This window comes from Theobroma cacao, chromosome 7 (genome assembly GCF_053813885.1).
Source record: "Theobroma cacao isolate CCN51 chromosome 7, ASM5381388v1, whole genome shotgun sequence".
NCBI lineage: Eukaryota > Viridiplantae > Streptophyta > Magnoliopsida > Malvales > Malvaceae > Theobroma > Theobroma cacao.
In genome coordinates, this window is record NC_142645.1 from 3784426 (window position 1) to 3808238 (window position 23813).

The 23813-nt window shown below is 33.1% G+C and overlaps 2 protein-coding genes across 2 annotated transcripts; both read right to left on the reverse strand.

Annotated features, from left to right (window-relative positions):
* Window positions 1–5012: 5012 nt before the first annotated feature.
* Window positions 5013–6604, reverse strand: LOC148761469 (uncharacterized). The gene is made up of 2 exons (XM_088808262.1): window positions 6439–6604; window positions 5013–6346 (listed from the first exon to the last, which is right to left on the reverse strand). Exons 1-2 carry the CDS (start codon window positions 6602–6604, stop codon window positions 5013–5015), a joined length of 1500 nt encoding a protein of 499 aa, XP_088664388.1.
* A 9646-nt stretch (window positions 6605–16250) lies between these two features.
* Window positions 16251–17855, reverse strand: LOC18593754 (uncharacterized). Its single transcript, XM_018124214.2, has one exon. It carries the CDS (start codon window positions 17853–17855, stop codon window positions 16251–16253), a length of 1605 nt encoding a protein of 534 aa, XP_017979703.2.
* Window positions 17856–23813: the final 5958 nt, after the last annotated feature.

The following is a 23813-nucleotide window of genomic DNA, read 5'->3' on the forward strand; positions in this document are numbered from 1 at the left end:
TCAAATTTGAATTGAACAAAGACTGAGAAAGTAGGATTTTTATCAATGGGGCACTTGTCCTACTTTCCATTAACTCCAATTTTGTCCTCTCAACTTTCTTTATGTCTTGAGGCAAAGACCATAAATATGTACAGATGTTAAAAGAATGTATCAGCTGGATAATCAAGCTACTGTTTACTGCATTGGAACCTTGACATGACATAATTACATGTATAAAATTATCCTTCCTCCTAATAAAGGTTTAAATATTGCTCAAGTAGCTTGGTTGGACCATTCTCAGACTTTTTACGTATAACGATAATCTAGAATTATTTGTAAAAATTATAAAATGAAGTGTTAATCACTGAAAATTCTGAAACTCATAATTCTGCTATATGATGCAAATTTATTTTCTTAAATTGAAAGCATTGTAGTGAAGATGGGCATTCTTATGCTTGGTTTTTCAGTACCCAGACAAATTAAGAATGCTCATCTCTTCTATTAAATGTTTTCTTCTTTTCACTTTTTCTCAACAAGTATGGAATATAATATCAATTGATGAAGTTAAATATATACAGTATGGCAAGATTTAAAGTGAAATTTTAAGAGCAGTCAAGGGTCTTCAAAGAAATTAAGTTCAATATCAAAATGCTTCCTTGGGACTAAAAATGAAGCAGAATACACCATACGGTTTAAAAATCGAAACATATATAACCTGCTTAGTAATTGCTACAAACATAAAGCAAATTACATGGACATAAATCTAGTTTTCAATAATAATAATAAACATCATCTTGGACAATAATTATAATAATAAATCCAAGAAAATATGAATTGTTTTACAATCCAAGAGGATTTCAATTATGGATTAATAAATTTTAAATATAAGTAAGGAATAGCATTTCACTGCCCAAATAAGGTAGTTGTCTCCGAAAAACACCGGATGAGCCGGAGTGTTGAAGGAAGAAGGTTGTTAATCAGGAAATTTTACAGAGGAAGAGCAAGATCAAAGAACAGGGAGAAAAAATCTATAAAAATGGGGAGAGCACACTCAGAAGCTCACACCGCCTCTCATTCTCTTTAATTTCACCTTATGTACATCACACTGAACAATGAAAGGAAACGGAAAAATAGCAATGGCACTATGCCTCGAAAACAAGGAAAAAAACACACTCGGTTGGCTGTGCACTGAAATCCATGTATTGGTTTCAGTGCTAGGCAACAGCTACAAAGGAAACAGAGGACACCTGGCTTAACAGCCATATAACACCATCAAAACGACACACTCAAGTAGTGTTTTAAGTAAAAAAGAGCAAAACGACATGAGCTAAAGTCGTATTACGTAAAACGGTAAAGTTAACTGAATAAAACGACACTCAAGCATAGGGTATCAACAGTTGAAGTATGATAGTTTCTCTGCCTTAAGATCACAGATCATTGTGATGAAGTCTTTTCCATCTTTGGATGAGGCATATAATCTTGTTTTCAGAGAGGAGAATCAAAGGAATTTTCGTATCATGGGTCAGCCATTGAGTGAGACTGTTGCTATGTCTGTTGTCACTAGTGGAAAACCTAAAGGGAAATCTGACTTTATATGTTCACATCTCTTTAAATTGGAAAAAAAAAAACTGTATTGTAATTAAATCATCACACGTGCATCACATGGACATAAATCTAATTTTCAACAATAATAAACATAATCATGACTGAAAATAATAATAATAATAATAATAATAAAAAGAAGCAAGTAAATATTAGTCGTTTTAAACGGTTCTAAAGATTTTCAATTGTGGGTTAATATAATCTAAACATAAGTAAGGAATTACAGATCTTTTTGATAATTAAAACAAGAAAACTATCTTACACAAATGCAGCAAAGAAGCAAAACATGATGAGATTACATGGAATTTGTATATCTTAATCACATGAAGCTTCAGTTTGGTCCTTCAATCTCTCTATCTATGAAATAAACACAAAGCACTGCATATGAACTATTCTATACGTCTCAACCCTTCTTGGAGATAGAGAAAACTATCTTCAGCTGGCTTTGACATTTCTTTCCTTGGTACATGATGCTGTCAAGTTAAGACCATTGAAAAATAGGAACTGAAACAAGTTGCAGTGATTCAACCTTGCAATCTATATTGACTGGAGGTTAACATAATTCTAATCCAGTATTGCAACTCCATTACTGTCAAGTCAATCTGTAGTTAGTTCAAACATAAGGGAAAGTAAGGTTACATTCATTTGCATTGGCATTCTATGCCTTGCTTTTAGAAATCTCGTTGGTGAAATTGGATAATGCTTCTTTCAGATATAAGACTTGAAGATACCCCCTAATAAAAGGATTTAACAAATTTCAAATATAATTAGTTAAATCATATACAGAAACTGAATTTGAATCTCAAAAAGAAGATTTTTTTTTTTCTGATGAAAGCCTCTGTCAAGAACAAATCCAGATGACATACAATTCAAGTGAATTTCCTAGATACAGTGACCTAAATCACTACATCAAACTGATTTTCCTTCAACAAATGATTATTGATATGCTTCATGATAGTAGTGTTTCCCATACCACACACTCCAATTATGCCAACCTCATCACCCATTGAGTTTTCCCAAATTTGTTCTTTTACATTGATTTCACCTTCTAGATATGTTGTTGGAAATGTCATCCCAGTAGTTGGAGACCCATCAATTACCTCGTTGATAAATTTCCTTTGCTTCTTCAATCTTCTGGCAAACAAATTTCCCTAGGCGTGCACATGAGAAGTATGACACAGCACTTAACCAATTCAAAAATTGGTCCTACAAGCTCCATATAAGCTACTCCATATAGTTTAAAAACCAATATGTATATTACATCTCCATATAAGATACTGCTTCTACTACTATGTTATTAAATCTCAAACTTTTACCAGTTCTTCTAAAGAACCATCACAAATTCTTGAATATGTCTTGCCTATGCTTTTTAGTTTTGATCATTCGAACATTAATAAGAGGAATAAAAAAAAGAGAAAACAATTTTCAATAATATTAATCATCAAAAACTCAAGGAACTTTCTCACTTTTTTTTGCTTAATAGGAACTTTCTCACTTAAGTTATAACACTCTCTAACAAGCAATTATTTTCAATCTTATTTAAAATGCTACGGGTTCTGTCATGCATTACTTGTTTGGTCTCTAAGCCGTCAAGAATTCAAAATCTTCAAAATACAAAAAACAATATAAGAAACAATTTTGAATTTTGTATCTCACAAACGACCAAAACTAAATTTCAAACATCCAAATATTTTAATTTCCAATCCTTTCATAGTTGTAACCGCTCTTCTAATTCATTTAGTGCATTTCTCTATTCACAAATATTATCTACCCCTTTCATGTTACTAGTTATTGTCACAATACTAAGTTGTAAACCACCACATGACTCAACATTTTTGTTGACAATGTCTTTTAAATTTTTATCTCACTCAACACTATGCCCCACATGATCTAAGAATAAGTTCATTGGACACCTTTTTTTAAAAGCGATTGCAGTTTGACAACCATACCATCCATAGATTTACAGATCTCAATGGATCTAGTAGTGAGTACAACTTTCCTTCCCATATCTCAAGGGTGGAGGGTAGCATTATCCCCCAAAAATTTTAAAATTTTTTAATTATTAAATATTTTTAATAATCTTGGAGAGTAGTATATTTATGGAGGCTGTGGCCTTCCCAAAATTTTTGAAATATTTTATTTATTATATATTTTTAATGCTCCTCAAAATAATTTTTAATTTAATAATTAATATAAATAATAAAATGACCCATACAGGTCCTAATCAACGTTACCCTAATTTAAATTTATTCACGCCTCTTTCTCCCTCTCTTTCTTTTTCTCTTTCTCTTCTCTTTTTGTTCTTTTAATTTGCTTTACTCTCTTTTATGTAATTAAATAATGAAACACATTTCATTCTTTAAAAGATAGATTTATGATCTTGTGAACTTGGATAAGGCAAAGTTTTCTATTTGATTCTTTTTTCTATTTATATTATTTAACTATTGTGTGAAATTCTATATATCGTATTTAACTACTTATATTTTATACATTATATTTTATAAATTTAGAAAACATTGTCGAGTAGAACTTTTTTGTAAGTTTTTCTTTCTTATTCCTTTTTATTTATATGTTATATAAAATTATTTTTTATTACGAATCTTTTAATTGTTGTTTAAATGCATTCTATTAATTTTTAAAAATTTTAACCTTTATTCGTCTTCGTCTTTGCCCTCCCCCCCCACCCCAACAAAAGCTAGCTAGCTCCGCCCCTGCCATATCTAATATCAATTTTGAGATTCCTACTTCCAATAGAGGAAATCTTTTCCAAACATCATTTAAGATCAACACATATCTCTTTCCCTCCAAAATAAGCTATAATGTTGTTGCTCATTGTAGCTCATCTTTTGAAAGAGATTGTTGCAAAGAATCTACAATATCTTCTTGCAACTTGAAAACATTCAATTCTTTTGATGCAACCCATATCACTTTATCAAACTGGTTATCCTTCAACAATTGATTATTGATATCCTTAATGATGGTAGTTTTCCCTATGCCACCCATTCCACATACTCTAATCATTCCAACCTCATCACTCATCAAATACTTCCAAATTCATTCTTTAATTTTACATCGATTTTAACTTCTAGATTTTATGTTGGTAATGTCACCCTGGTGGCTAGAGGCTGCACTATCCAGGAAACTACCTTGTTCTTAAATTTCCTTCTTAAATCCTTCGGCAAACTAATATATTTGCTAGCATCAATCAAACAAAAAGCAAACTTTATTGTATTAGCATTACATCCAATTTCCAAAACAAAATAAAACAGATACAAAATACCATACACTAGCAGTGACACAACTCTTGCAAACAATTCAAAATATATTACAGACCAACAATATTCATCCCCTACCCACTCCATTTATTTACTATATATCCCAATCGACCAACCAGTGAGCAAGGGTGGGCAAGGGGGGTGTTGCTTCCTCAATTACTCGCAAGTGATGGATACTTGCACTTCACCATATTCACTGTATATGCTCTTGGTTTGGGTTCCGACCATTGCATCAAAGTGTACACTTCCCTTTGCAATTTGGTCATCAGATGACGCAGTATCATAATCCCATAAATCTGTCGTTATTATTAACCCGGAACTCATTGGTGCTACCACAACTGAACGAGTCAAGGGAATAGAATGATAGGGACGCACTTGGACATATTCATCGGATGATTTCTCAAACAATGTGAGGGATGTCGATGATCCCTCGAAATGTTGTGAAGCTTTGATTGTTCCATATACATCCGCTGGCGATTCATTATCCCTATTGATCAACAAAACCTCAACAGCAGCGTTGAGAGCTCGTCTTACAACGGAATAACCCACTGTGACATTGCCATTTTCACCATACACAACCTTCTCTAAACGTTTGTCGTAATTGGTGAAAGTTAAGTTCTCATTTCTTGGTTCCCACAAGATGTCGCCTTGAGCAATCTCGTCGTCGGGGGACAAGCTATCATGATCCCACAAACTGACGTTGATAACGAACACATCACTACCCGAAATAGCGGTAGAAGGGCCTGTCAATGTGGCAAATCCACCAGGACCTTTGCTCTCGTAGTCACTTGAACTTCGATTATACACTGTATGAAGGCCCCAGAAGTCCTTGAACTTCACCGTTCCATAGAGGTCACCTGGATTTTCACCATCAATATTGTTCACACGTACATACTCAATGCTCACCAAGGTACGCACGTATGAAACATTTGTATCAGCATTAGGAACAGCAGCAATATCTGCATTATGAGCATTGCCAACATCAACATCAGCTTGGCGTTTCTTGCGCCTGCTTGTGCGCGGGACATACAACAAGATCCCAAGTGTGGCAATGGCCTGACCTGTGGTCCAAATGTTGCATTCATTAGGATTCGCGACATTAGGCAAGGGCGTATTATTTGTCCAATAGGGGAGGTCAGCACGTTGGACAGCGTTGGAAAAATTTCCAAACCCCTGTTGTAACCCGACGAGTTGCCAAGTGAGTGGTGCAGAATTGTACCAATTTGTAACAATGTGGTTGGTTATTAATTGAAACCTAGTAGATTTAGCAATCATCTGAGTTAAAACCAACAGTGCTCTAGCACAATCTTGCAATGCATCTTTTTGGGTTGGGTCCTCATTTCTTGCTAGGTTAAGAATGGCAGTACGCAAATTAGATAAAACCAACGGAACAGTTTGACGGTTAACATTGGCAACATCAATCAAAGTTAAACCATCTACATAGCTTCCGGTATATGTGAGAGGTCTCGATCCACGAATCAAAGATGTATCTTATACTCCCAAAATGTTGCACCATCATCTCTCGAGTATCCACGCACATATAGATTTCTCTTGTCGATCCTCAAGATGATGGTGGAATCACCAAAAGTTAGGCGAATATCTAACCAGCTTAGAGGCTGCGTCTGTGGCATGAGCACATTGATATCATGTGATGTGGAGTATGAGAGTATGGATCTTAGGCTTTGGATAAATGTCTGGTAATCATCTTCATCAACATTGAAAGCAATTGTAGTATGCCCACCTGCCATTGTTGATCACACGTTCTAGTTTGCAAAGATAAGATGGAAGTGTTTATTCAGTAGTGTTATGAAGGTGAAAAGCTTATTTGCTAAAGTTTTTGGAATTATTCCTATTTTTACTCACTATAATTAATTTCAATGTAATTAAGAGAATAGAAGCATGACAAAGAAAGAACCAAAATAATTTTGTGCAAATAATTTCAATGTCAAAAGATTATAAGATTCTAAAAAGCATGAACCAAAAGATTAAAAATCGTGATATAAAGTAGTATACAGCTCAATTACCAAATTAAGTGAGCTAAAGAATTGTTACTTCTCCTATCTTTAGCGGATCTTGGTTTAAATCGGTGGAATGGAAGATTAATATGAAATGCCCAACTTGTTTATTAATATTTCTTTCCTTGTCTCAATTCAACGAGGATTTTATATACTTTAAAGGGGTGGAGGCAACTTAGGCTAAGTTCAAAGGTTGATGGTACTTCATTCACACCAGAACCTTTTATTATATGTCAAATTCCCAGCCGGTTATGAATTAATTTTTCTATAATTTTTGTCTGACGCTTGTACATTTGACTAAAATTCTATGTTTTCATATACTATTTTATATATGTATATATATATATATATATATATATATATATATATGTAGAAGATGTTACAAAAAAATGTTAATAAAATTCAAAATTTTACGAGTTCTTCTAAAGAAAAACAAAAGCAAAAATAATGTTTTTGAAAACGTTAGTAGAAACAAGAAGTTTTTAATTCCATAGTCTATGAGAATAATGTTTAGATTTCTAACACTATTTACTAATATTGACTTTCCTAATATTTGGGTGACCATGATGTATTGCTAGATGTCAATCTTGGGTTATGGAATTGAATTAATCAATTGGGAATTGATAATGAATATGATTCATTTAAGCCTAATTTATTAGAATTATAATTCAAGTCTTTTACCAACTTGTTAGGAGCCTAATGGGTCACACACATAAAATCACTATGATAAGATTAAAATGGGCTTTTATAATTAAATGGGACTTAATTGAATAGAGGTTATGAACTTCTATTGGGCTTAATTAAAATGTTTAAGTAAACCATGGGATCAAATATTTAATTATCTAAAAGTTATATGGTGATAACTAAATGTTATATTAACCTATAAATATGTTGTTTTAGTCAAAAAATTACTTAGTGTTTTTCTCCTCTTAGTCTTGCTATAGCCTCACATTGTATTAGGAAGAGAGAAAAAGCTTTTCCTTCTAGGTTCGGCCAAGACAGAGAGAAAGCAAAACACTTGAGTTTGGTAAACTTCCTTGCAAGCACAAGATCTGGTCAAAAATAGCCCCAACCTCTTGAAGAAGGTTCGAGTTCATAGTGATTGTGTGGACTACATCGGAGTTCATACATTTGGACTGTTTGGGTTTGCAACAATCGAACCTTGATGTACATTCAGGTGGAGAAATATATTTGTTGCTCTGTACATATTTGTACATACCAAGGGCTTGTAACGACCCCTTCTCGGTCGCTACCGACATCTAAGACCTCCGGGAAAGACTCGCCAAATCTCGAGCAAGCCTTTCTCGCAATGCCCGTTAGTTCACTATATACAATCACTATTCTTTGTCGGTACTTAAAACATTATTCTATCATATCATAATTTGAACTATAAACATAATAGTCAATTCAATCTTTAAACCATTTATTCACAAGTATATACATTAAAATCCATAATCTCCAATTATTTACTTATGTCAACATCAATATCCATTTACAATTTAATAAACAAAGTACTACGATTCAACCTCTAACAGCAAAGTGACTCAGGATAAAATACTATGAGATACCTTTACCTATTTGCAGTGGACTGTACACACCGATGATTACACGCTATGTTGATCCTTATCTGCAAAACGAAAAAAAGAGGGGTGTGAGTCTCACAAACTCAGTGATCATTGGCTTCGTGAGTAGGGCGTAGATGGGAAATAAGCAATAAGGTAGAGATTTTGAATAATAAAATTTCAAGAGTAGATAAAAAAAATATTTAATTCAAACAGAGATTTGTGCCTTATATGTATAAAAGAAAATATCGAGAATCTCTTGTAAGTTATAATCAACCATAATTTTATCAAATCAAGTAAGCAAACTTTTGTGCAGTGAGAAGGTTAATAATCATTATTAAACTAAATCAGTAAAATATCATTTTAAACCTCGTATTTGTAAAAGATATCTCCAGTCAAAATTATCTCATTTAATACTCAAATCAAATCAATAAAGTTGGGCAAGCTCCCGTGAAACCAAATAGTAACCAGATTTATACACAGTTCGCAAATCGCCTCGCACGCGAGGGTAAAATTCATATAACAGTAAAACCAGAGGGAGTTGCAGAAAATCGTATAATTTCATTTTCACCATGCAAGAAATAAGAGTCTGAAATCCAAAGAGATTTTTGTCTCGAGTGGAAAATCAAATAAAATTCGTGGTCCCTCTACCACGTAATAACCTCTGGGAGCCTCACTCCACTGGATCCCACATGTCATGGCAGTCTCAACGATATTGGCCGACATTAGAGATATCAAGCGGTCGCAACCGCATACTCATCTGGTGGCCTAGCCACGCATACATATATCACAGGCCGTGGTTCTCGCTACGCCTAACCTCCCGTCGGTGACCCAAAGGTTCTCTAGCTATAGCTCACTCGTGCACGAGAGTCACACTTAACCGAAGTGACAACCAGTCTACTCTTGAATCTCTCGGTTTATAAAACCATTTTAGAAATCACTTTTATGTCCTTGAAATCTCGTTTCAAAATTATTTCCAAAGTATTCAACATAGGGTATGATAAAATCTATCATTTTCTCAAAATATATTTATGCATGAATTTCAAAATAATAATTCGCATGGTGTATAAGCACTATAACCATGAATGCACACTGCACAAATATAAGGCACAGATTTTTATGTAAAACAGTATGAAGGGCTTGTTTCTCGATTTTCAAAATACTTTACATATAATTTATACATATATATATATTCGAAACGATTTCTAAACATAATCTACAACCACAATTTCCTAATATTGCTACCAGCACATGCTATCCATAATTTTCGCTTTTAAAATAAATCATACGTATAGGTATATATTTACAAAAATTTTAAAATTGGCACCCCCTACTCACCTCATAATAGCGGGATTACTACGTCGCTATTGATTCGTACGTGTGTATAATTATTCTTATTTACCAGTCACGTACTTCGTCCGGCACGCTTTCACACAAACTTTTCTAGCAACAATTTAAACCCAATATACTTAATCACACACTTGTATGGAGAGTAGCTTAATAAAAATTCCTTAACCAAATTGCATATTTTTCATCCAAAATATGCACAATATTAAACCACCCATAAACCTTAATATAATATTAACTTACCATTTTTTCTCCTTTTTTTTTCTAAAATTTGGCTACTCCCTTTTCTCTCTAACATTAACAGCTTCCATTGATCTTCTCTTTCACCCCAAAAGCTGTCGCCTTTCCTCTCTCTTCCTCACCCAAAATTGATGGCATCCCTTCTCTCTCATTATCTTAAAAGCTGCTTCCTTTCCTCCCTTTAACTCACTCAAAATTGGCGGCACCTCTTCCCTCTCACTCACAACCAACTGCTTCCTCTCTTTCTTTCTTTTCCTCCATTTCTTTCTCCTTTCTTCTTTCTTTTCCTCTCAGCTTTGGCTGGCTTCGTTCTCTCCCTCACAACCGGCTTCTCTCTTTCCTTTTTCTCCTTCAAATAGCCGACTATTACATTTCTTTTCTTTCTCTATTTTTTTTCTCTTTCATCTCTTTAAGCTCTCTTGGCCAGCCCCTCCATCATTTCTTCTCTTTCTTTCTGTCGTAACGTGCGGGTCCGGGAACCTGACCGCCAGACGGGATGAAAACTAATCTAAAAAATTTAGGATTAGGAGTCGCCACCAATCTTTTTTACTAGGTGCGATTGGCCACCTATTGACTTGATTCTAATCGATAAAGCCTTAAATTAATTTTAAGCCCACCGAAAAGAACCTTGAACTGGTCTACATTTTTTTAGATTTAAGTTCGGGAGTACTATTACTCCCGGTAAAGGATTAGCACCCCCGGGACGCCCGTTCCATGAACGGTACTATTTTTAGATTATCCTATTAGGCTTTATTTTTTAAGTTCATTTTATTTCCTTACCTATTATTAACTTATCTTATCTCCTATTCAACCTAAAATGGAATGCAAATGTAAAGTAAGATGAAATGCATGGCGTGAGATAAAAAATGTCGGACGAATAGCCTTTTATCGAGGATGTTTTCCCGAATCCGCCCATCATACTGGTGGGATCTGGGGTGTTCTCTCACCTAAGGAATTATCCGAGAAACTCGCCTTTGTAAATTCAATGAATAATTCTCATCATCGGGGTCATCGTACGTTTTCTTTTAAAATAATATTTTCGTGCATAATGAACCTAATTCGGACAAAAGCCTGTTATTAAAGATGTTTCTCGAGCCATCTCATCATACTGGTGGGACCCGGAGACACCTTTTCACCTATAAAACTTTTCGAGGAATACCCACCTTCGCAAAATCCTTAGAAGATCCCATCATCTAGGCTTAAACTCGAAAACAGAAATATTTATATGCAATGATATGCATGATGCAATATATATGCTATGCTAATACAATTATCTATTTTTTGGTCATTTATTATTATTTTTATTTTATTTTTTATTATCATATTTTTATTTTTTTTCTTATTACTATTTTTTGTAAGCAATCATTTATTCAAACCTAGTGCCTAAAATCTTATTTTATATATCTATATTTAATTCTTTTTTTTTAATCTTTGTCTTCATATTTTTTATAATATTTATTAATTCATAGTTTATGCCACTTGAGATTTAATGCTTAATTTTAAATTAGTTATTGTTTTAAATTTTTTATTATTATTTATTTATTTTTATTTATTTAATGTCATGTATATTGCATTTTTACAAATTAATTATTTACTATATATTCGAATTATTATTATTATTTTTATCTATTGTTATTTATTTATTATTTTTATTGAGTAATTTTTTGTATAGTCAAATTCTTTATTTATTAAAAATTTCAAGATCTTGAAATCGAGGCCCTCCCATCGTACTGGTGAAGCCTTGATTCAAATTCTGAACTTAGGGAACATAAGCTAGGGATTATGACTTCTCGCGTCCCGACCGATCATCCCATCATCGATATTGTTTACTTATCTTATTTAAATTGAATAACTCATCACTTTGTCCCATTCTCATTCTTTTTCATTTGTGAAACTATCCTTTGAAATACTTTGACAATTACATATTTTATTCTACTATATTTTCTATTTTTATTATTTTTTTATTTTTTTGAATTCTTTTCCATTCATGATTTCCCCATGTAGACTCACCTAGTTAAGTGTATTATTATTATATCTCACGTTTCAACTCTTCCTACATTTTATATTTTCTCTTACCCATATTCTTAATTTAGTCATATATTTCCTTTTCTATGTGTATATTAAATAAATCCATTCACATCACTAAATGCTTACTTTTCCATGTACAATGTCCCTCTAAACCTATTTACTATATTATTAATTTTTAATTAAATGTTCATTTATTTTCCTACATATTTTTATTCTTGGATCTATTTTCATAACTAAATAATCTTTCTACCTAATTTTGCTATTATTTATTTTCATATAATTGCACATATATTTTATATATTTTCTTGTCTATTCCAATCTCTTTTTCGTCACATTTTTACATTTTTAAACATCTCTATTATTATTTTTTTTTACTTACATATTTTTGTATTTTTGTATTTTTTTTAATTATTTTAATGATTTTCTTTCCTAATATATTTTAAGATTCATTCTTCAACATTAATATACCTTTTTATATTATTTTACTACCTTTAACATAAAGCTACATTAAAAAAATTTCTAACTTAAACAATCAACACAAATACCACATAATAAACCAATAAATTAAGAATTTAAATCTTACCCAAGGTTTAGGCCCAATCCAGTCCAAGATGCCTCAGACTGGCGGAAAGCCCATGAGCTTGCCCCAAATACTCAGCTTCTCTGAGTCAAAATGGTGCCGTTTCGAAGGCCTCTGAGCCACCAAATCCTACCTCCTCAAAACGGCGTCGTTTTACCCCTACCTGCCCTAGTATATAATCCTTTCTTTTTTGCTTTTCCCCATTTTTCTTCACTTGTTTCTCTCTCTAATGTCGGATTCTCTCTTCTCACTCTTAAAATTTCACTTCTCTTCTCTCCTCTCTCCCTCACCGGTGTCGGGTTCCTCAACTCTCTCTCTCTCTTTTTCCTTTGTCGGCCTTTATGCTCTTTCACCGATCTCTTCGCCGTTCGACGTCGCCCCCAGCAGCTCTTTCTCAACGTCGGCTCACAAGACCCCCTACTTTAAACTCCTCTAACCGGTGGCAGGGAACTCCTACCCTTACCGATCGGCGTCGATTCCAAAGCTCCCTCTTTACCAGTAGCAAAACCTTAAAATCTCTCTTTCAACCGACGATAAAAAAAAAGGTCTCCCTTACCAGATTTGAAACACCCAAAACTAAGATCTGACTCTTCCAGCCGACGGTACTAAAACCCCATCCAAAGCTTCCCTTAAAACGAGCTATCAATCCTCCTTTCTCATTGTATTTTTTTTGGATTTGATTTTTTTTTATCTGGATTGTGGTATTTTTTCGACTGCTAGAAGGTTGCTAGGGATTTTTGGTTGCTGGTTGCTAGCATTTTGCAGGTTCTTGGGGATTTTTTTGCTAGGTTTTTTTATTTGTTTTTGGTTGTGGCTTTTTGGGTTTGCAGGTTGTGGCCCCCGGGGTGAGTGCTACAGTGCCTCTCTTTATACACTCAGTTTTTGCCTGAGTGTATCGTCCCACTACTTTGCCAATCGTACACATTTTTTCATTTTTCATTTCATCATCATTTTTTTTTTCAATATAGTGTCTACACTTTCTTCATGGTTCCTTTAGGTCGGTCCTTACCTTCTTCACTTAATTAAAAATGAATTTAGGACCCTTTTTAATGCACACATGGGCGGCTGCCCATCAACTTTTACCATTTTCTTTTATTATTGTCCGGCCCCCATCATTCTCTTCTCTTCTTATTATTTTCTTTATCTTTTTAAGTTGCATATTGATCACATGGGCGGCTGCCCTCTCTTCCCATATATTTATATTATTATATTTTATATATATTTTTTATTAACTTCAATTAACACATTTGCACTTAATCCTTGATTTTATTTTATTTACCACATAACCATCTAACTTTCGTATTTTAAAATTCGATCCTTTCGGCGCATTTAAAAAATTTTATTTTTCTTTTATCTTTACTCTTTCACAAGTATACAATCGAAATATCAAAATTGTATTTCAACATGGTATCATCATAATATTTAAATATTTATTTACCCGTGTTAACTCGATTTAATAAAATACGTGGGTCTCACTTACGTCATTTATCTCCAAAATTCATTCATTTTTCTTCTCCCCTACTTAAATTGATCATATAATCCTTTTTCAGACTGATTCCCTTAATTAATAAAATATTAATATTTTAATATTATTTTATTCATAAAATAATATTTTATTATAAATTATTTTTTTACCCGTAACCACTTTTTGACATTTAAATTTACATCAAGTGATCATTCGTCTTGTCGATAGGGTCTTATTGACTACTAAACGAGGTCACGGGGTGTTACAAGGCTAAGGTATAACTATATTCTTTTATAGTTATATAATATGGCCGGCCATGGTACTCCGTGTTGAAGCTTGGTATGGGTTCTCGAGTTTTTATTTTCAGTGCGTTTCTATTTCAATTTTTTGTAATTACATGGCTCGAGGAATCCAACAGGATCTATATTCAAATATTTCCTTATGTTAGGGGTTTATTAGAAAATAAATTAAGGCTAGTACAAATAGTCTATTTAAATTTAGAAGTCCCTTTCCTTTTGATAGAGAAAACAAAAGCAATGAGGGGAATTTGACAAGAGTGAGCTTGAGATATATTTTTTCGAAAGATAATCAAAACAAGAAAGCTTGGGAGGACAACAATATATCCCAAGAAGACATTTAAGAAATAATTGTGAGAATAATTGAGAGAGTAAAATGACATTCAAGGTACCTGATTTCTTCTTCAAATTATTTGGAAAGATGAATTCCAAAGGTCAATTAAAATGATCCACAAACCTCCTTGGCTCCTTGTTAAGCACAAACCTCTTAGGCAGAAGTAAGAGACATAAAATTAACAAGGAAAATTACTAGTGTTAACAAAAGTGAAAATTTTATGTGCTTAAATTTTTTTGAATTATTCCTTTTCAATTTTCAGTTACTACAATTATTTTTCATTCAATTAAGAGAATAGAAGCATAACATAGACCAGAGAACCAAACTAATTATGGGAAAGGAAAAATGATAAATCTATGTTATGAATCAACATTCCAAATAACATGAATCCAAATCTGATCAAGTGAGGCAGATGAGCTGGTACTTCTCCTATCCTTAAAGGTTCTCAGTTAAGTTTGTGAAAGCAGGAAACTAAGATCTCCTTGCAAAAGTTGGCAACATGAATATTCATGTGGAAACTAAAATAAATGCCCAACTTGTGTATTAATATTTAATATGAAAGTTATGTTATAACTTAAGATTCTGATTAATTAATGTTACCAAAGATAAAAATAAATTATTTGGATGGTTGTAAATTTTGTTTTTTGGGTTCACAGGTTGATCTAGCTGCTGTAGATTGTATTTTGGTATCTGCATACTCCTCTTCTTGGTGGTTGGAGGCCTGTTGTCCTCTATTTTGGACGTACCTTTTGCATAGCTAACGAAATGTTTCTTTTTTCTTTTTGAAAATTAAAAATTGGCTAGCTCAGCCCCTACCACATCTAATGTCGATTTTGAGATACCTACTTCCAATAGAGAAAATCATTTCCAAACATCATTTAAGATCAACACATATGTCTTTCTCTTCAAAATATGCTATAATGTTGTTACTCATTGTAGCTCATCTTTTGAAAGAGATTGTTGCAAAGAATCTACAGTATCTTCTTGCAACTTGAAAACATTCAATTCTTTTGATGCAACCCATATCACTTTATCAAACTGGTTATCCTTCAACAATTGATTATTGATATCCTTCATGATGGTAGTTTTCCCTATGCCACCCATTCCACATACTCTAATCATTCCTACCTCACCACTCATCAAATACTTCCAAATTCATTCTTTAATTTTTCATTGATTTTAACTTCTAGAATTCATGTTGGCAATGTCACCCTGGTGGCTAGAGGATGCACTATCCAGGAAACTACCTTGTTCTTAAATTTCCTTCTTAAATCCTTCGGCAAACTAATATATTTGCTAGCATAAATCAAACAAAAAGCAAACTTTATTATATTAGCATTACATCCAATTTCCAAACAAAAAAAAACGGATACAAAATACCACACACTAACAATAACACAACTTTTGCAAACAATTCAAAATATATTACAGCATAGCAATATTCATCCTCTTCTCACTCCACCTATTTACTATGTATCCCAACCGACCAACCAGTGAGCAAGGTTGGGCAAGGGAAGTGTCGCTTCCTCAATTACTCGCAAGTTCGCAAGTGATGGATACTTGCACTTCACCATATTCGCCGTATATGCTTTTGGTTTGGGTTCCGACCATTGCATCAAAGTGTACACTTCCCTTTGCAATTTGGTCATCAGATGACACAGTATCATAATCCCATAAATCTGTCGTTATTATTAACCCGGAACTCATTGGTGCTACCACAACTGAACGAGTCAAGGGAATAGAATGATAGGGACGCACTTGGACGTATTCATCGGATGATTTCTCAAACAATGTGAGGGATGTCGACGATCCCTCTAAATCTTGTGAACCTTTGATTGTTCCATACACATCTGCTGGTGATTCTTTATCCCCATTGATGAGCAAAACATCGACAATGGCGTTGAGAGCTTGTCTTACTACGGAGTAACCCACCGTGACATTGCCATATTTACCAGACACAACCTCCTCTAAACGCTTATCGTAATTGGTGAAAGTTAAATTCTCATTTCTTGGTTCCCACACGATTTTGCCTTCAGCAATCTCGTCGTCAGGGGACCACCTGTCATGGTCCCGCAAACTAACGTTGATAACGAACACATCACCTCCCGAAATAGCAGTAGAAGGGCCTATCAATGTGGCAAATTCTCCAGGACCTTTGCTCTCACAGTCACTTGAACTTCGATCATACACCGTATGAACGCCCCAAAAGTCCTCTACCTTCACTGTTCCATAGAGTTGACCAGGATTTTCACCATCAATATTGTTCACACGTACATACTCAATGCTCACCAAGGTACGCACGTATGAAACATTTGTATTAGCATCAGGAACAGCGGCAACATCCGCATTACGAGCATTGTCAACATCAACATCAGCTTGGCGTTTCTTGTGGCTGCTTGTGCGTGGGATATACAACAAGATCCCAAGTGCGGCAATGGCCTGACCTATGGTCCAAATGTTGAATACATTAGGGCTCGGGACGTTAGGCAAGGGCGTATGATGTGTCCAGTAAGGAAAGTCAGCACGGTGGACAGCACTAGAAAAATTTTCAAAGCCTTGCTGTAACCCAACGAGTTGCCAAGTGAGTGGTGCAGAATTGTACCAATTTGTAACAATGTGGTTGGTTATTAATCGAAACCTAGTAGATTCAGCAAACATCTGAGTTAAAACCAACAGTGCTTTAGCACAATCCTGCAATGCATCCCTATGGGTTGGGTCTTCATTTCTTGCTAGGTTAAGAATGGCAGTGTGCAAACTAGGTAAACCCAACTGAACAGTTTCACGGTTAACATTGGCAACATCAATGAAAGTTGTACCAGCTACATAGCTTCCGGTATATGGGAGAGGTCTAGATCCAGGAATCAAAGATGAATCCCTAAACTCCCAAAATGTTGCACCATCATCTCTCGAGAATCCACGCACATATAGATTTCTCTTGTCGATTCTCAAGATAATGGTGGAATCACCAGAAGTTAGGTGAATATCTAACCAGCTTAGAGGCTGTGTCTGTGGCCTGAGCACATTGATATCATGTGATGTGGAGTATGAGAGTATGGCTCTTAGGTTTTGGATAAATGTCTCGTAATCATCTGCATCAACATTGAAAGCAATTGAATCATGCCCACCTGCCATTGTTGATCACGCGTTCTAGTTTGCAAAGAAAAGATGGAAGTGTTTGTTCAGTAGTGTTATAGTGGTGAAAAGCTTATTTGCTAAAGTTTTTGGAATTATTCCTATTTTTACTCACTATAATTAATTTCAGCGTAATTAAGAGTATAGAAGCATGACAAAGAAAGAACCAAAATAATTTTGTGCAAGTTGTCGAAAGATGATGAAATTATGTTAAAAGATTATAAGATTCCAAAAAACATGAACCAAAAGATTAAAAATCATGATATAAAGTAATAAAGAGTTCAATTACCTGATTAAGTGAGGTAAAGAATTGCTACTTCTCCTAGCCTTAGAGGATCTTGGTTTAAATCGGAGGAATAGAAGATTAATATGAAATGCCCAACCTGTTTATTTATATTTCTTTCCTTGTCTCAATTCAACGAGGCTTTTATATAATTAATATAAAGTGGGCGACATGAATATTCATGTGGAAACTAAAATAAATGCCCAACTTGTGTATTAATATTTAATATGAAAGTTATGCTATAACTTAATATTCTGATTAATTAATGTTACCAAAGATAAAAATAAATTATTTGGATGGCTGTAAATTTTGTTTTTTGGGTTCACAGGTTGATCTAGCTGCTGCAGATTGTATTTTGGTATCTGCACACTCCTCTTCTTGGTGGTTGGACGCCTAGTGTCCTCCATTTTGGAAGTACCTTTTGCATAGCTAATGAAATGTTTCTTTTTTTTTTTCTGAAAATTAATGAAATGTTTCTATTCAACCTTTCAAAAAAAAAAGGTCTAAGTATAGACTACTTGGTTCAATACTGAGACATTGAATTGATACTTCCATCCTTAAACCTTTAATAAATTTGAGAAACAAGCACAATCAAGAAAAATAGTAGGAACAAGCAGATGATCTCCTTGCAAAAAAGAAAATCCTAATCCTTCGTGAAAAGAGAATTAATGAATTATGAAGCAGAAAAGAATTAAAGTCGCAACTCAATGCAAAGTTGAATTATTTCCAACCTAATAAAGAAAAAAAGAAAAGGAAAAAGAATAGAAGCATAAATTAAACAGAAAGGACAAAAAAAAATTAAATGGAGTTTGTTGAAACATGAATTTATGTTATAAGGTAAGATTCAAAGATGTTACCGAAGATGAAAAATCATAAACGTAGATACTTTAGCCAGTCAAGTGAAGCAAGGATCCGGTTGATAACCCTAAGCAGATCTGCGATCGAATTATGGAGCAAATGACTTATTTAAAGTGGGCAAGTCAATGCAAGTCATGACATTAATTTCGGGGTCCCTTCCCTTAAAGCTGCTTTGAAATAAAGAAAATATAAATCAAGTAAAAGATGATAAAGTGAGTGCGAGCACTTGTTCATTTTTCTTAAAGAAACGATAACCTAAGTCTCCATAATTGTTTGGAAACTAAAAAGGAAGCACCCAAGAAGATTCCAAAGTAAACAGATACGATTAAATTACTTTGTGAAAAGACAAGTTATGTGCAAATTGAGCACAAGGAAAGATGAAGAAATTAAAGTCCATCCATTGTGTTTGTGACGAAATAAAATACGAAAAAGTTAGAGAAGTAGGGAGGCATAAGTGCATTGTGGGGCAGTAATTGGATTCTCATGTCTGATAGAATCACTTTTCCGGACCAGAAATAATTCCTTCAATTGCGGAGAAGCTTTTACCATGAATGGTCTACCAAAACTTTTAATAAACAATGCAATGTCTCTTAATTTTTCCCTTGGAAGTCATAAATAAGTGTAACTCTCTCTAACCAGCAATTATTGATTGAAAATCTTAACAGTTGTTAGCATTTGGGGTTGAATTATATTTTATAATGATTTACAAGTATAGTTTGAAAATTTTTTGTTATTGGTATTACATTCATTATGATCATCATAATTCTTAAAAATATTTTTTAATGCTAATTATTGATGTAATTAATGGCATTATGCAGGATTTCCTTTGATTTGGATATGCCTATCCTGAAATATAGATTTATCATAGCTTTGCTAGCAATAACTAATCAGAATCTTAACTTATAACATAAATTCAGTTCACCATACCTTCCAACAAAAATTAACTTTTATTCTTTTAATTCGGTAGAAAATAATTATAGCAAGTTAAAATTGAAAATAAGTTATGCTGTGAATATAAGTATCATGAAATTTATTCAAGTTTCTTTCTTAGGGTCTTCTCTGTCATCTCCAACAAGATTTCTAAGATCTAAGGCTGCTGCAGAGGAAGCTATTTTAAGAGAACTTCCAGAGGAAATTACTCTTTGTTTTCTACAACTTGCAATTCTAATGCTAGCTATATTATTAATTTATTATAATATAAGTAGTGTGAATCTGTGTATTAATAGTTGTGAAATAATGTTATATAATAAAGTACACACTTTACATTGAGCACTAATGTGCATTTCTTTTTCTGGTTTTTGGTTTATTTTCTTATATGGGGTGTAGTTACATATAAAAAAAATTAGGTTGAAAGGAGATAGAAATGGTTTGTTTTATTTAGCTTTCTAAGCAAAGACAACCACTCTTAGGATCACACCATCACCAAACCCTCAGGCTCCTTCTCAAATCATGGTTTTTAAGCAAAAGTTAGCATCCAAAAGATAAATCTAGATTTCAACATCACTTTATATCTTTGCATTTGGGATTCAAATGTATAAAGAAATAAAGCTTGGATTGCCTTTTTTATTAAAGAAGCTAGCTTGATAATGATGACTACCACTAGTCTCTTCTTAGTTGTTTTTTTTTTTTCTTCAGCACAAAAAAAAAAGAAAAAAAAGTATATTCTTACTTGTTAACTTACATTTGTCAATTATGATATTGGATTTTTTAAATGTCTTGTGATCAATATACTTACTTTCCTTTAGACATCCAACTAGACTAAAAGAGCTGAAGTAATGATTAATATTGTAACTTGCAGGGTACCAAGTAATGCCTCTTCTGCAATATATTCTTATCCACATGGTAGCAAAGTATTTTGGGATTCTGACTAGTGATGTTTGCCTGATCTCCTCTCCTGTTCCCCCTCGGCTTCCTACTTTGTGTTTGTTCATGATTTGATTTTTGCTTCCTTTTGATGGTTGTTCTATTTTGTTTCTCCATTTGTTTCTTGTTTTCTTTGTGCCCTATTCCTATCTCTTGTGGTTGAGCTTTTTGATCTCTAGATGTTGTCTTTGTTTCTAGGTTTTGTTGTCTTTGTTTCTTTGTCAGTTACTCTGGCTCTGTGTATCTAGTGGTCTACTCTCACAAAATGTAAAAACGAAGTTAGACATTGGCTACATTGTATCCTTAAAGCTATTCGCATAATTCTCCTTTTACATATCAAGTGGTAGAGACGAAATAAATTTTAAAAATAACGTCTATTAAAAGACTCGTCTTAAAGTCAATTTTGCCAGTTCCTTATTAAATATAAACTTTTCTTCAAATTATTTGAAAGATGAAGAACAGAGGTATGAATCACAAATCAATCCCCTTCTCTCCTTGTTAAGTACAAATTTTTTGTGGAAAATAGCTGACATAAAAGATGGAAAATTTAGAACTAAAATAATAGAGGGAAAATTAATAGTGCTATAGAGGTGAAAATCTTATTTTTGTTAAAGTTTTTTAAAATATTACTATTTTTCACTCACACTATGATTATTTCAGCCTGATTAAGAGAATAGAAACATGGTTAAGAAGGAACCAAAATAATTATGTGTAACTTGTCAAAAGATGAAGAATTTTATGTTATAAGGTTACAAGAGCAAAATCTTAGAGGCAATGAATTGGTTATATATCTCCTTCCAAATTTGTGAAGAAAAGAGCAAAATCATATCTCTCTGCAGCAACTGACCAGTTATTAAAAAAGAGGCAAGTCACTTGAATTAGTCCTCTGCAGGAAGCTAAAATAAGATCAAATGCCCAACTTGTTTTATTAATATTTCCTTCTTTGTCTCAGTCATTGGGGCTTTTTATGTATTTTAATGGAGTGGAGACAATATAATATGGCCTCTAGATAAGATCAAAATACATTGATGAGGAATCTAAAACTAAACCATTCCCTCTGCAGATAGAGACAGTGAGAAACCAAAAGGATAGGTATGGAAATCAGACATGAATTCTTGATTAATTTACAATACTGACTTTAAGAACTATATGTCCTAATTCTGTGAAGCTCAAGTTCTTCTTCAATCAGGATGGCGGGTCATATTTCAATCTTCCAGGTTTCTGTCTAGATAGATTTTGTTTCAGAATCCAAACCAGGTCATGATCACTTCCAAGATTAATCTGTCAACTACTCAGCCAACGTAAGCAAAGAATCACAAATTTCAAAGGTTGATGGTACTTCATTCACATGAGAAGCTTTTATTATATGTCAACTTCCCAGCTGGTTGTGCATTATTTTTTCGTATAATTTCGTCATGAGGATTGTATATTTTAATGATAAAAATTTCAAGCACAGCCAGAGTCCGAGGCTCTGAGCTGTAATTTGTTTTCATCTGCAACATGATTTCCCCTTCCTTTTTTTAAGTAATCTGAACTGGCTAATTTTGATTAATTTTGTAAATTAATCAAGAATTCATGGCTGATTCAAGGATTGTACATTTTAATTGACAAATGGTACTGTTTAGTATAATAATATATAATAATACATGGATTCTACGCCTAATATATACTATTGATTTTATGACCTGAGTAACCAATGCACAAACGATTAACCATTGCGAGCATTTGTTCAGATTAATTAACTTGTTAACAAAATAATTATTGTTATTTAATACTCAAAACAATTCACTTAAAATTATCCAGTCACATGAGCAGGTGTTAAGAAAATTTGACCCGTCAATGTGTAGGATTGACCCAGTGGCTGTGCTTAGCCTTTATATTTAAGCTTATCCATAGCTAGGTTGACATGCTCAAGTTTAAGAATTAGAATAAAGTTGAGTGGGGTTTGTGGAGTTATTTTTTTATTCTTTATTTATGTTAATTATTAATACCAAGTAAAGAACTTTCTTCCCCTCCATTCATACTTGTAGGAGTATCAATTAAAAATACATAATAAATGTATTCTACCACAATGGTAGTATTAAAAATTTTAGCATAGCAGCGTATCTACCATAATACAGCAGTGACAATGTGTAGCAACTATTAGCACGTTTGGTTCGCGAAATAAATAGGAGTAGAATAGAGTAGGAATAGAATGAAGTGAGAATAGAATAAAATATGTATTATATAGTTTGGTATGACGAATGGAATAAAGTAGAAATAATTATTATGACTTATTGCAGTGTTTAATTGGTAACAATAACTTTGGAATAAAAAAAATAAAAAATAAAAAAATAAAAATACCCTTTATTATATATATAATTATTTTTTATTTTATTTTTTAAATATTAATAATTTATAATTTAATTAAAATATTAATAGTTAATAATTTATATAATAATATTTCAATATAGTTTAATTAGTAATATTTTATTTATAATTTAATATTATTATGTTTTAAAATATTAATAATTTTTTATTTTTTATTTATACTCATTAAAAATTTAATAAATAAAAATTAATATTTTAATATATTTATATTATAATATTTTAATCATATTAATATTAATAATGTTTAAATTATATATAAAATATTAATATTTTAAAATTTATAAATAATTTTTTCTTTTTTATTCGATTTTTTTCCTTTTTCCTTTCTTCTTCTCCATGGGTCGGCCACCGAAAAGGTGACCGGTGTAATGAAACGCCAATCTGGTGCACCATATGGCTGGATCTGGCCACTAAGGCGCCATATCGATGCTTCTCGCAACTAGATCTGGCCATGGAGTGCCAGATCCAATCACGAGATCTGGTCTGGAAGCACCAGATTCGATGTTTCCCGTGACCAGATCTGACCTTTGAGTGCCAGATCTGGTTGGATCTCGATTGAATCTTGTCAAAAAGGATTAGATCGA